Source organism: Xenopus laevis, chromosome 4L (genome assembly GCF_017654675.1).
Source record: "Xenopus laevis strain J_2021 chromosome 4L, Xenopus_laevis_v10.1, whole genome shotgun sequence".
NCBI lineage: Eukaryota > Metazoa > Chordata > Amphibia > Anura > Pipidae > Xenopus > Xenopus laevis.
The window spans coordinates 149,208,983-149,224,476 of record NC_054377.1 but is presented as its reverse complement, the minus strand read 5'-3'; the positions used below and the strand labels follow the sequence as shown (position 1 = coordinate 149,224,476).

At 40.7% G+C, this 15,494-nt stretch overlaps 1 protein-coding gene across 1 annotated transcript in view; it reads right to left on the bottom strand.

The window, feature by feature from the left end:
• Nucleotides 1–15,494, bottom strand: part of LOC108714735 (protein CFAP20DC-like) — a 208,921-nt gene that overhangs the window by 123,903 nt on the left and 69,524 nt on the right. Inside the window, exon 6 of the mRNA XM_041590936.1 lies at nt 5,812–5,926. Within this exon, the coding sequence (XP_041446870.1) occupies nt 5,812–5,926 (115 nt within the window). The remainder of the gene's footprint in view (nt 1–5,811; nt 5,927–15,494) is intronic.

Here is a 15,494-nt window from a genome sequence, read left to right as displayed (position 1 = left end):
ATATCTCAGTGGTACCTTTTGTCTAGAGAGAATTAAGAAAAGATGGACAGATTTGTTTCTCTCATGCAAATTTTTTATTATATTCATGGTGAGTAGTGATGGGCGAATCTGTTTCACTTTGCTGAAAATTCGCCAAGTCTTTGGGAGACAAATTTCTTTTGTCGAGCAACAATTTTTTTCACCCACTGGAGGCTAAGGGGTATATATATCAAAGAGTGAAGTTAGAGATCCCCATCGTCTACTAGAGTGAAATTCTGCCACTCTCCATTCATTTCTATGGGATTTTGATGCATTTATCCAAGGATGAACTTTCACTTTCACCTATTGATAAATACTCTTTTAAAAATCCCATAGAAATGAATGGAGAGTGGCGGAATTTCACTGTGGCGATCTTTAACTTCACTCTTTGATAAATATACCCCTATGGGTGTAATTTTCTCTGCAAAACTCTTTTTTTGACACAGTCCTTATTGGCGGACTAGAAGTACAGTAGGGTTTACTGGAATGGGTAAGGTTTGGGAGAATGGAGGTAAATATGTTAAAGCAGCTATTTGGGCAGGTATCTTCTTCCAAACCAATTATTGTGTAGAGAACATCCATACTACGTAGCCACCATATTGTTCATACTGGAGAAGAGGCAATTAAAGTGATATGATAACTATGTATAAATATATAAGGGGATCATATAATAATCTCTCTAATGATTTATTTACCAGTAGGTCTTTCCAGCTGACACAAGGTCACCAATTCCGATTAGAAGAAAAGAGGTTCCGCCTAAATATTTGGAAGGGGTTTGTTACAGTGAAAGCTGTGAAGATGTGGAATTGTTTCCCTGAATCAGTGGTACAGGCTGATACATTAGATAGGTATAAGGAAGGGTCGGATGCTTTATTCACCAGTAGCTCCTCCCAGCAGACAGGAGGGAGCCAATGAGATTAGAGGAGGGAAAGAGGTGTTACAGGGAGAGCTGGGAAGTGAATCAGCGGTACAGGCTGATACATTAGATAGGTATAAGAAGGGGTTGGATGGTGTTTAGCAAGTGAGGGAATACAGGGATATGGGAGATAGCTCATAGTACAAGTTGATCCAGGGACTGGTCCCATTCCATCTTGGAGACAGAAAGGGATTTTTCCCCATCTGAGGCAAATTGGAGAGGCTTCATGAGGTTTTTTTGCCTTCCTCTGGATCAACTGGCAGTTAGGCAGGTTTTATAGTATTTAAATTTTATTTATTTATTTTTTATATTTAAATGGTTGAACGTGATGGACCTGTGCTTTTTTTTAATCCTAACTTGCTAACACAGCATGAAGACATAGATTATTGCATGGGTACCAAAAATGTAGACCTTAAACTGATGACCAGTAGATCACAGCAGCTCAACATGGTCTACAACTGCAGTGGTTATTTTTGTTTCAAGCCCTCCTGGGAGGTTCAGCCTTTAGTCAGGGCCCCTCTAAGCTGCAGCAAGCTTACCGATATAGGAAAACATTGGTTTGTAAAAATTCAGCTTTAGTTCCAAGAACGTCTAGAACAGCAAATACAATACAGTTCTTTCTCAATTTTCTCCCAAAATTTACATTGGGGCTAGGCTTTCAGGTATATCAAGGAGAGCAAACAGGTATTTTCACTCACTGATCCAGGCTCCCCAAGTTTGAGGAGATTAGTTGCCCAGAAGAAGAGGAGATTTGTTGCCGTGCGACTAATTTCCCCGAATTGTGTCTCTGCCCTTAAGGGTGATATGAAGAGTTTACATGTTTAATGACAACGGAGGTGTAAACCCTTTCACAAGTAGACTCTACATACTGTAAGTAACATTTGAGAACCCCTGGCTTATTGTGTACACAGAACATTCCTACCCTAAGGGGGTTATTTATCAAAATCCGAAATTATCTCATTATTTTCTGAAATATTCTCCAACCAAATGCACACGGGTTATTTCCCCTTATTTATCAATACATTTTCAGGAAAATTCCAGTGCAGAAAAAAACTCGAAAAATTCGTACGCGAATTAGAATCATACACATTTTTTTGATTTTTCGCCCGAAAACTCTTCGAATTTTTGCACAAAACCCAGTGCAGATCAGGATACAATATATTTGGGACTTCTCCGACTGGGGCAAATTCACTAAGATTCGTAGTTGCGGCAGCGTCCACTTCGCCAGGCAAATTTTCGCCAGCGCTACACAAATTCACTAAAATCTGAAGTTGCGCTCAGGGGAAACGAAAGGTTGCGAAGTTGCACTAGCGTTAATTCGCCAGGCAAAGCGAAGTTACGCTAGCGATGCTTAATTTGCATACGGTGCCAAATTGAATTTACAATGGAAGTATACGCAGCAGCACTACACAAGCCTGGGAAACCTTCAAAACATCAAAATAAAATCAAAAATTTTTATTTTGCCCTACACATGTGCCCATTGTATAGTTAAGGTGCCATGAGTTAGGAAATGTAGGGGGGGAAGGAGGGGAGCCCCAAAAAAAATTTCGATCTTTTTCAGCCTATCACCCATAAAAAAAGAAAAAACGCCAGCGTTCCCTATCTACTCTATTGCGCTTCGCCTGGTCTGAGGTGGCGAAGGAAGTCTGGCGTAAAAGGTAGCGTTCAGAAAAATGCGCGCGTCAGTGAATTTGCGTAGTTACATCCATTGCGCAAATTCGCCAGGCGTAAGAGTGCGAAGTAACACTAGCGAATTTACACCAGTGTCTGTTAGTGAATCGGCGAATTGACGAAAATGCGAATTAACGCTAGGGTTAGGCGCTTTGTCCTTTAGTGAATTAGCCCCACTGACTTTTATACAACCTCGCCAGGGCTGAGATGCCGGATTTTCGGATTCAGACTTTTTCCATCCTGGGGGTATAATGAATCAGTTTTTGGCATTCAGACTTTAATAAATAGTCCCCTAATTGTTGATAATGGCATAATGGATATGACATTAGAGAAAAGGAGAGCTCTGTGCACTCCATAAACTCAAATGACATTTATCTATTTCTATTTTAGGGAAAATAAATAGAACATGAGCACAGCTTCTCTATCTCCTTTAATATTAATATAATATAGCCATTCAGTCGGAGAGAAGTTTGCATTTACTCAGGCAGCCTATATCCAAAGATATCTCCGGTTATCTCTGCTCCGAAATATTAAAATGAATGAGAATTCTGCTGACACAGTTTAAAATTTGACTGAGGGCCCTTCATAAAATATGTATGCTGGATATAGAAATGGAGACGCTTGACATAACCGGAAATAGCAACTCAGATTTCATAAAACAAAATAGAAGGAGCTTTTCCTAATTCTTTCAGGATTAAAATATCTGTGATTAGAAATGAAAATGGTATAGCAGCAGTTAATTCTCATTAACCCTTCCTGTGCGGCTTCTTTTTGCGCTTGCTGAACCTTGTGTTGAATGGAAATGTATTGTGCTGCATATATCAGATCAAATCAGAACTAAATCTCCCAGAATCAGATTTAGGTTTTTTTATGATTCTGGGGCAGAGTAATCTGTTTTGGGTTTGAAGGGAGGAGTAATGGGAACAATCCACAGCTGAATCCAATCCCAGTCCCGCAAATCTGTTTCACTTGCTGCTGCCTCCTTTCCCAGGCTGCACAGTATTGATGTGCGGGCCGGCCCAAAACGAGCGGGACCAGCAGGTCGGTCAGGATCGGGCCAACCTCGCACCCCCATTTGCAGGTGGTGGACGGGTCGAGCTCTTTTTCCTGCTCTTCCCGCCCACCACCTTGCACTGTCAGCTTCCGACTTCTGGTTTTATAGCCATGCACCTGCTTGCCCCGCCCCTTTTGTAATGTCATCGGTGGGGAGGGTCGGTGCGGGTCTATAAAAGGAACCCAGAAGTAGGGTGCAGGTGGGCACGGATGGAGGGAGGGCGGGTTTGGATTAGGTGCGGGTTGGGTTTTGCCCTAAAGAAGATGGGGAGCTACTGGGGCATCTTTGGAGACACAGGGGCAAATTCACTAAGCCGCGAAGCGCCGCACGCTAGCGTTAATTCGCTAGCGTTTGGCATTTTCGCTACTGCGCAAATTCACTAACGAACGCTGGCGTAGTTTCGCTAGTGTTACTTCGCAACCTTACGCCAGGTGAATTTCCGCTAGCGACGAAACTACGCAAATTCACTAACTTGCGCAGTGTACTGAATGCTACCTTTTACGCTAGACTTCCTTCGCCACCTCAGACCTGGCAAAGCGCAGAGTAGATAGGGATTGTTTAAAAAAAAGTCCATTTTTTTTCAAAGTCCCAAAAAACGCTGGCGTGTTTTCTACATGATGGCTGATAGGCTGAAAAAGATCGAAAATTTTTTGGGGCTCCCCTTCCTCCCCCCTACATTTCCTGACTCATGGCAACTTACCTAGACAGTGGGCACATGTGTAGGGCAAAATAAAAAATGTATTTGCTGATTTGAAGGTTTTCTAGGCATTTGTAGTGCAGATACGTGTTCCTCCATTGAAATTTGAGTTTCGCGCCGTATGCAAATTAGCCTTCACTAGCGTAACTTCGCTTTATATAGCTAATCAACGCTAGCGCAACTTCACAACCTTACGCTACCCCTGTGCGCAACTTCGGATTTTAGTGAATTTGCGGAGCCCTGGCGAAACTACGCCTGGCGAAACTACGCCTGGCGAAGTGCGGCGAAGTGCGGCGAAGTTGCGCCTGGCGCAACTTCGCATCTTAGTGAATTTGCCCCACAGATCTTTACTGCTGGGCTGGTACAGAAGCACAAAACATAGGGACATATTTATCAAGGGTCGAATTTAGAGTTTATGGGAGTTTATAAAAACTCCCATAAACTCAACATTCGAAAAAATAAAAACACAGATCAAATTTATCGAAAAATTCTGATTTTTTTTAAATTCGAGTGAATAGGATCGACCTGAAATCTCGAATCAATTTTAATTCGATTCCAGTTTTTTCAGCAAAATAAATTTCTTTTTTTAAAAAAATGTGATTTTCAAAAGTCCACCAAACGACTCCAAATTGATTGAAGGAGGTCCCCCATAGGCTAAGACACCAATTTGGCAGGTTTTAGATGGCGACTAGTCGAATTTGAATTCTTAAAGGGACAGTACATTATAAATTTCAAAATCCGATTTTCAAATTTCGACTATTCCCTAGTCGAATTACATAAGCTCGAAATTCGAATTTAAAGATTCAAATTTTTAACTCGACTCTGCCCCATAATTTACAACATTAGCTAGCTACTCCTTTAGTTAGGCTTTCCTTCTCCTTTAAGGTATGAAGATTGAAATTACAGAAAGAACCCTTATCTGGAAAACCCCAGGTCCTGAGCAATCTGGATAATGGATCCCATACCTGTATCTATTCTGTACAGTTTAAATAAATTTAAGCCCAATGTGCACAAACGTTAAATTGCTTCAGAGCCAAATCCCGGGTGCAATTCTGCTTTGTTTTTGTGGAATCCGGGAGATGCGGATTCTGCAGGATTTATGAAATAAAGGGATGCGTATTGTGCAGTTCTTTGAAATAATCTCAAAAGGTTATTAGCAATTTTACAAGCTGCGTATGATTTGCATGGGTGGAGGAATAAATCTTCAGATAACAGTGACAAGGGCGGAATTGGAATGTCCTCCCGTGTTGTATATTGTTATAAGTGAGTCGCTGCTTTGTTACTGATGGGACAGAGATAGAGGTTTTCAGGTAACAAAGCATGAAAATAATGGCGTCTGCCAAGCTGCTTATTATCTTTATTGACTCCAGATTCACAAGACGCCCTTAATTTTGTGTCGAGCCCCTCAGATACATTTCACCGGCATTTTCAGCCGTGGGGAAAGGAACGACTTACGATTTTGCGTTTGATCCCCAGCAGCGGTATTTTCGCGTGCAACGGAGTCGCCGATAATTCCTTATGGACGGTTGATAAATATAATCTTCTTTTAATATTTCCCAAGTCAGATATCCTGCGGAAATGATGAGAATTACTTGCGATTCATAGAAAGAGACGGCTTTCAAAAAACCGAAGAATAAAAACCTTGCTCTGTAACGTTAGTGTGTCTTTCCATTATCTGAACTAAGGATTCATTTCATCTTAGTTGGGATCAAGTACAATGTACTGTTTTAGTATTACAGGTATAGGTTCTGTTATCTGGAAACCCATAATCCAGAAAGCTCCGAATTACGGAAAGGCCATCTCCCAAAGACTCCATTTTATCCAAATATTTAAATTTTTTAAAAATGATTTCCTTTTTCTCTGTAATAATAAAACAGTCACTTGTACTTGATCCCAACTAAGATATAATTAATCCTTATTGGAAGCAGCCTATTGGCTTTATTTAATGTTTATATGATTTTCTAGTAGACTTAAGGCATGAAGATCAAATATTACAGAAAGATCCGTTATACAGAAACCTCCAAGGTCCCGAGCATTCTGGAAAACAGGTCCCATACCTGTACAAGGTCTTGTTTTATTAATACAGAGACAAAGGAAATATTTTTTTTTAACATTTGAATTATTTCATTAAAATTAGGGATGCACTGAATCCCCTATCCCCTGAATCCTTCGTGAAACATCCAGCCGAATACAGAACTGAATCGGAATCCTAATTTGCATATGCAAATTAAGGTTGGTAAAGAAAAAAATGGAAAACATTTTTTTACTTCCTTGTTTTGTGATGAAAATTCACGTAATTTACTCCCGCCCCTAATTTGCATTGCAGATTCAGATTCGATTCGGCCGGGCACAAGGATTCGGCGGAATCTGAATCCTCCAGAAAAAGGCTGAATCCTGGCCAAATCCCAAACAGAATCCTGTATTCGGTGCATCCCTAATTAGAATGGACTCTATGGGGCAAATTCACTAAGATGCGAAGTGGCGCCAGGCGCCACTTCGCCGCACTTCGCCAGGCGTAGTTTCGCCAGCGCTCCGCAAATTCACTAAAATCCGAAGTTGCGCTCAGGGGTAGCGTAAGGTTGCGAAGTTGCGCTAGCATTGATTCGCTATGTAAAGCGAAGTTACGCTAGCGAAGGCTAATTTGCATACGGCGCCAAATTCAAATTTCAATGGAGGAATACGTATCAGCACTACAAATGCCTAGAAAACCTTCAAAACATCAAATAAAAATTTTCTTTTGCCCTACACATGTGCCCACTGTCTAGGTAAGTTGCCATGAGTCAGGAAATGTAGGGGGGAAGGAGGGGAGCCCCAAAAAAAATTTCGATATTTTTCAGCCTATCACCCATAATGTAGAAAACACGCCAGCGTTTTTTGGGACTTAGAAAAAATTTTGACTTTTTTTGAAGCAATCCCTATCTACTCTATTGCGCTTCGCCAGGTCTGAGGTGGCGAAGGAAGTCTAGCGTAAAAGGTAGCATTCAGTACACTGCACAAGTTAGTGAATTTGCGTAGTTACGTCGCTAGCGAAACTTCACCAGGCGTAAGGGTGCGAAGTAACACTAGCGAAACTACGCCAGCGTTCGTTAGTGAATTTGCGCAGTAACGAAAATGACAGCGTTCGGCGCTTAGTGAATTTGCAAATGGGAGATGGCCTTCCCATATTTTGAAGCTTTCTGGATAACGGATCCCATACCTGTACATGACAAGTTCATGATTCCCCTTTTGTGCTTCTTAGCAACACTGTACAGATATATAAGATGTTCTGGCATCCATACAACACAGGAAGGATTAGGAAGTATCAATAATTAATAATAATTAGTCATTTCCATTGCTAAGAGTCTTCCAAGAATAGACAATCTACACTAGTACCTGTAATAATAAAGCCTATTGGATTTATTTAATGTTTACTAGTAGACTTAAGGCATGAAGATCCAAATTACAGAAAGATCCGTTATCCAGAAACCCCCAAGGTCCCCAGCATTCTGGATAACAGGTTCCATATCTGTACAAGGTACTGTTTTATTAATACAGAGGCAAAGGAAATATTTTTTTCAACATTTGAATTATTTCATGAAAATTAGGGATGCACCTAATCCACTTTTTAGGATTCAGCTGAATCCCCAAATCCTTCGTGAAAGATTCTGCCGAATACCGAATCCTAATTTGGGTCGGGAAAGGAAAAAGTGAAAAACATTTTTTTACTTCCTTGTTTTGTAACAAAAATTCACGTGATTTCCCTCCCCGTCCCTAATTTGTACAGGTATAGGATAACTTATTCGGAAACCCGATATCCAGAACGCTCCGAATTACGGAATGGCTGTCTCCAATAGACTCCATTTTATCCAAATAATCCATATTTTTAAAACTGATTTCCTTTTTCTCTGTAATAATAAAACAGTCGCTTATACTTGATCCCAACTAAGATATAATTAATCCTCATTGGAGGCAAAACCAGCCTATTGGCTTTATTTAATGTTTATATGATTTTCTAGTAGATTTAAGGCATGAAGACCCAAATTATGGAAAGATCCATTATCCGGAAAACCCCAGGTCCCGAGCATTCTGGATAACAGGTCCCATACCTGTATATGCAAATTAAGATTCAGATTTGGTTCAGCATGGCACAAGGATTCAGCCTAATCCGAATCCTGCTGAAAAAGGCTGAATCCTGGCCCAATCAGAACCGAATCCTGGATTCCGTGCATCCCTAATTAAAATGGACTCTATAGCAGATGGCCTTCCCATATTTTGAAGCTTTCTGGATAACGGATCCCATACAAGTTCATGATTCCCCTTTTGTGCTAGATGTTCTGGCATCCTTACAACACAGGAAGGTTTAGGATGTATAAATAATTAATAATAATTAGTCATTTCCATTGCTCAGAGATCAAGATTAGGCAAATACTCTACTTTAGCTGTTGAGAATCACCACCTCTAGGCATGGCCTCATCAAATGAACTGCTGGGGCGAGTATATAAATGATATAAAGATGCCGGTCACAGACTGGGGTTGGGAATGACTTGAATACACAATAACCAGTATTATTAGTAGAACGTGTGCAGGGAACTCTGCATCCAAACCAATTCTCGCACCTCTCTCATCCGCTTGCAGAGAATCAGGCAATATCAGCTGCTGAGGCGACTTATCAAATTCATATTTGAAGTGCAAGCGAAAATTTATGCGCATGTCGATGAGAATTTTTTTTCTCCGCGGCACCCAGAAAATGGGACAAACCAATACAAACTTCTCGCTCACGTAACTGAAAATTAATAATAGGAATTTTTTTTTCCAACAATGGTGCGGAATGATTATCAATTACGTCTCACTCTCCAGCTTGACACAATCATTGTGCAAAGTACAGTCCGAATGTAAGTCTCCCGGCTTTTAACAAACAATTCAGCATTTACCCACAATTCCAGCTTCAGTAGGTGGAGGTAAGTGCAGTGTTGCATCTGATGCGCCATATTCAATGCAATTGCATTAAAAGTAGGGGTTGCCTCATTTCCAGCACTCCATTACACTGATATAATGATGTTTGCATTTGATGGATAAATGTTTGCTGTGTCTACCCACTGACCATCAAGAATCAGGAAGTGCTGTCATTGTAAACCGGAAGTGACATCATCGGAATTAGGCGTGGTCAGGTTGGCAGTTTTACAGCCAAATTGGGCTACTGCCTAAACTAGCCAAGGTACGGATTTGGGCTACTTTTTGGGTCTTTGGCTGGTTTGTACACTAAAAACCAGCCAAAGTTTTTTCTTGCCCTAATGTGCCAATCCTTCGTCTCCCAATGAATGGTGGATAATGTATTTTTCATTTAACAATTTGCCAACTGCCAAGTTTAATGTAAGACTACAATACCCAACATGCAATGGGACTGACTTGCGTAGAAGTCGGGAGTTACCAGATTTTGGACTCCCGTCACTTGTAAGGCCCTCATACCTGGGCCGATAAAAGCTGCCGACAGACCGAGCCGGCAGCTTATTGGCCCGAGTGTGGGGCCATCCGACGGGATTCACCTATCAATATCTGGCCAAAAGTTGGCCCGATCTCGTTCTGGCAGGTTAAAAAATCCTGTTGGATCGTGGCCGCATCTGTACGTTTATGTTATCCTAGGGCCCACAATCGGATCAGCCCAATAACGCCCACCTCAATGTGGGCCTATCGGGGAGAGATCCATGTCTCCATACGAGTGGATCTCTACGTCTATGGCCACCTTTAAACATTCTCACGTTCCTCAATTTGAGATAATTTTGGGGCTGCTGACCTCCAAAATTTCTACAGGTTGACCTGTTTTACAAATATTTATTGAAATTGTATATGTATTAGGGCCTTATGGGGCCCCTATACCTCCTGGATAAGGGATCTGGGCACCTTATACTTTGCAACTTACAGTGGAAACAACTTTCATTATGGTGCAAGTACATTGGTATAGAGAATTACAGTATTTATATGCAAGTGCCTCTGTGAATATCATTTGGTTGGACACAAAAGTATTTTTTTTCTTCTTTTGGATAAGTAAATAAGCCCTATCAAATAAATGAAAAAACAAAGCAAAAAGATTGTTTGCCATCTACGTGGATTTATGCCGCTTAGTTATCCTTAGTTCCCCTCAAGTCCTACAGAGAAAAAGCAAATCAGTCACAAATGAAAAATTGCACATTTAAATGGAACACTTTGGGAGATGGGATTGTAGGAAACTGGAGATTTCTAGAGAACATACAGTATGTATCTATATAAATAGATGATAGATAGATAGATAGTTGTATATACTCAGCACAGATACACATTCTGTTTATGTTAAATGGAGAATAACATTTATGTCACTTTATAAAGCCTTTCCTTGTTCTCCTGTGGTATAAATCTGATGATAGAGAAAAACCAGAAAGTGCTGGGATTTTGCATCTGTGCCTCAAGCTTTATCTCAGCAATCACTATACTGTAGCGTAGGGGGTGCAATGACAGATTGGGCACATTGGCCATTACTTGAATACCGTGCATAGGTGATAAATCATTCCGTGAAACCTTTGCTCCCCAAGGAGCTCATACTGTATATCCTTAAGCCTCACATATATATCAGCCGTCTGTCCCTTTCTAACCAAATTGCCATGCAGATTTACTTCCATTCACACGGATCAGTCAAATCATTTCTATGTGAATGATCCAGTTTGGGGTAATAGTGATAACGGAGAGTTGAGACATTTGTATGTATAGTTGGCTTTTACTTTATTTTCCCATTAAAAAAGGGATGTGTGTGGCTTATTCAGCACAAAGAGATTCATTTATGTCAGTTCATTGGAGAAGGAGCAGTCGGAATTCCACTGCTCAGGTATGTGGTTACGTGCAAAGCAAGAAAAGGTGAAATTCGTTTTACAGTATTTATTCATACAGTATGCTCTGCAAATGAAATAGCTCAAACCAACTAGAATGCAATTAGGGGTGGCCCAATGGTTACTATTTAGGGGTTCTTATGATCACTGCAACACAGTGCTCCTCTACACCGAGGGAGATATTCACTAAAACTCAAATTAGTTTGATTGTATTAAAACAAAGTTGACTGAACTCCCATCCATGTATTTAACTCATTTATCAAGAAATCAAGGAAAAATCTTAACTAAATCGTGCGACAATTCAAATTGTACAAATCACTTGATTTTTTTTCAAATTCTTGTCTGGAACCTGGGACATTTTCAGATTATCAGATTATCGTACGAAAACCAGTGCACGATGTCAAGAAAAAACTTCAGGGCCATTTGTCATTGACTTCTACTTGACCTCGACAGGTTTGAGAGTATTTTTGGATTCGGAAGCTTTGGGGTACAATAAATACCTAACAATTTGAGTTTTCCCCTTTAAAAATTCAATCATCTTACTATTTAGGGGTTCTTATGGTCACTGCAACATGGTGCTGCCCTCTACACGGAGGGAGATATTTACTAAAACCCAAATTTGTTTGATTTTATTAAAACAAAGTTGACCGAACTCCCATCCATGAATTGAAGTTATTTATCAAGAAATCAGCTAGAAAAAGTCAGTTCGGGAAAAGTCTTGACTAAATCACACGACAATTCAAATTGTACAAATTGATGCCCAAATCGCATGATTTTTTTTAAAATGGTTGCCCGGAACCTCTGACTTTTTCAGATTATCATACGAAAACCAGCGCAGATAACGATGTCAAGAAACAACTTCAGGGACATTTGCCATTGAATTCTACTTGACCTCGACAGGTTTGAGAAGGAATATTTTTGGATTTGGATTTTTAGCAGCTTTGGGGTATAATAAATCTATAAAAAATTTAGTTTTCCCTTTTAAAAATTCGATCAGGAAAGATCGAGGTTTAATAATATTCCCATAAAAGAGCTGAAATTTACAGTTAAAAAACCAAAACACAAAAAGTCATCTCAGATACAAGTGATGGTTCTTTGCCTTTCTTGAGTAAAATTCAGCCTGGGGAATTTACGGTGCCTCGGGGCAGAGGTGCCCATCTTTAACACAGATATCTGCTTCCACTTAACCTCTGAATGATTGGATAATATATTCATCTTCCTGGAAGCAAAAGAGTAAATTCTCAAAAAAAACAGAGACTAAAGTTGGCCATAGACACGCAGATATTATCATACGAAACACAGTTTAGGTCGGCTCGTAGATTGGCCAAGTCTGAAAATCTTATTTCGGCACCTTGAAAATTGTCCAATGTTTGCTGCTGAATTGTCAGATACAGGTAGAATTCTATTGTTTCTAGATGTATATCTGATGATTCAGCTCTAAATGTCTGTAATGAAAACGAATGAACAATGGTCGCAGGAAAGATCGCAATTGTTACGTCTATGGCCACCTTTAGGCTGATGGGCTTGAATTGCCTGTTGATTTTGTTAGATCTGATCAAATTGGCAGATTACAGGCTGTGTATGGAGTCCCCACACCCAACTGATATCTGATTGAAATCCTATCTGGCAACAACCACATTGGGCCACTCTCTCCCAATTTCTCGGCACAGGGCCAATATACGATTTGACTGTGGACTTAAGGTGGCCATAGACTCCAAGATCCACTTGTTTGGCGACATGGCCAAACGAGCGGATCTTTCCCCGATATGCCATTAACTGCATGGCTATATCGGGGGTAATTCGAACGTTCGGCCGTATGGCCGAACGATCGAATTACGATGCGCCAAGCGGCTCCGACAGGTCGGTCGGGTAAAAATCCAACCTTCCCGATCGATATCGTGGCCAGATATCGATTGGGAAGACCCGTCGGAAGCCCCCATACACGGCAGATAAGCTGTCAAATCGGTCCAAACAACCGATATCGGCAGCTTTATCTGCCCGTGTATGGCCACCTTAAACATTATAGTGAATCTGCTTTTTACACAGCATTGACCGTGCCAACCAGACAAAGGTGAAGTCAGAACAAAAGGGCAAATCATTAAAACACACAATTTAAATAACCCGTTCTGGCCAATAGCATTGCTGTTTCTCTCTCTTTCTTTTTTTTAGAATTCTGCAACAGGTTACCAGATGATAGATCCTTTACCTGTACGCCATTGTATATAAAGGGCAGTCATACTAATCAACATATAATTATACCTCTCAAATGTCCCATTTTTAGTGGGACAGTCCCGATTTTGAAAGCAGTCCCACATTTATTACTGAAATGTCCCGACTTGCTCTTTGATCTCCTGCACTGAACAGCCAGAAAAACTGTTCACCTTCATTAGCAAAACTGTAAAAACACATAAAAACCACATAAATGTTTTCAAACTTTCATAACCTGCCAAATGTTGTAAAATGAACATGGTAGGTAGGAGGTGTGGCCACAAAAATGGGCATATATGGCCAAATAATTTTCGCCGTGCTCCACGCTGTAAATCTTTTTGTCCCACTTTCTGTTTCCAAAATGTTCGGAGGTATAATTTAATATACATAAAATCATATATTTTGGGATCTAGTATCCGTAAATATCTAAAACCTGTATGTACCAGATCACATTGTGTTGCCACTAATATAAAATTATGCTTAGACGCCATCTGCAATGAGTTTGTAACTTGCTCCTGGGTTCCCTTCTATGGTTTCCTACCACCCTCCCAAATGCATACAGGCAGGTTAATTGCTCCTAGTGTGGTAGGGACCTTAGACTAGGGTCGCCAGGAAGACTGTGCAGGGGGCGGGTCTGGTGATGTTAAGCATGGACCTTGTGATGTCAGAGGTGGATGGATGACATCATCGGGAGGGCTGGTCGACAATCTGGGGACGTGGCCATGACTTTGGGGGTGGGGTTATGACATGACTATTAATTAATTGTCTGATCGCCACATCAGAGACTGATATATAATCTCTGTACTGTTCTGTGGAATATGCTGGCACGAAATAAACAAAGGATAATAATTATTATATAGAAAAATTAAATGATAGATGAAACAGGAATAACAGCTTTCCGGATAGCGGATCCCCCATCTGTATTCTTTAATTAAATGTAAAACATGGTGGAAACAGACAATTGTGATGACACCGGGAACAGAGAAATGCTTATTGGCTCTGAGAGGAATGATCTGGCGGCGTGTATAGAAATTCCATTATGTGCTAAGGCTTGTTTTCATTCCAGACTGACATTCAATGACTGATCCTGAAAAGTAATTCCTCTTTAAATTGCGATTAGAAATGATCTTGTGCCTTGGAAGGTGGTGTTTTCTCCCGGAGACCCTGCAATGCCGCGTGCCTGTTATTTCTCTCCTCGCCAATACATCAGCCCAAGCTGGGAACAGTTAATATATTTTTATTATGTCTGCACTTGAGCGTTCATATATACGGGTCAGGAATGTGATGGGAAAGTAATAGGACCACGGTGAGAAAAAAATGAGATAGTGGAATGGAAAATCAGCCTCATTTATAATAATATTCCTGTGATCAGCAGGTGAATAACTCTCCGTGCCGTAGTCATTAACTACAATCATTTCTCACTTAACATCTACATTTGGAAGCGATTTAAAAGTAAAATTGGACCACAGCTCGGCTTTTATTTCTCTTTAAGGGCTCTGGCTTTAAATATCAGCGTGCCAAAAAATTAGCTCAGGTGCAAATTATGTGCAGAGAACGGAGATTTCCTTGTTTTTAAGTTGAGCCAATTAAAACTATATGAAAAATATGTTATTTCATAGTGAAACTGATAACACATGGATCTCTTTGCAACATTATCTTCTTTGGGGGAACTGCAATGATCAAATGCTTTCAGTGTTGGACTGGGGCATTGGGGGACCACCAGGGCTGCAACACTAAGGGCCTTCTTTGTAGCCACCAGGGCCCATCATGCCGAAATTCAATCTCCCCCCCCCACATAAGTGTAATGGGGGGTCCCGTTGGGTACTGCTGATCTCCTTCCTTCTGCATAACTGGGGTCGGCGATCGCGAGAGCGGTCCTGGGCCGATGGGGTCCATGAGAGCCAGGGCCCTCCGGGTTTTTTCCGGTGTTTAGCTGGACCAGTTCGACCCTGAATGCCTATAGGGTTTACACCTTTGTAAATAAAACTTGCTGGCTGTGGAGGGAACACCAGGCGATTTATTAAGATTTATTTTTCTTTGAAAATTTAAGTTTTCGAGTTTTTTGGTCAAAACTCATGTTTGCTTTAAAAAAAAAAA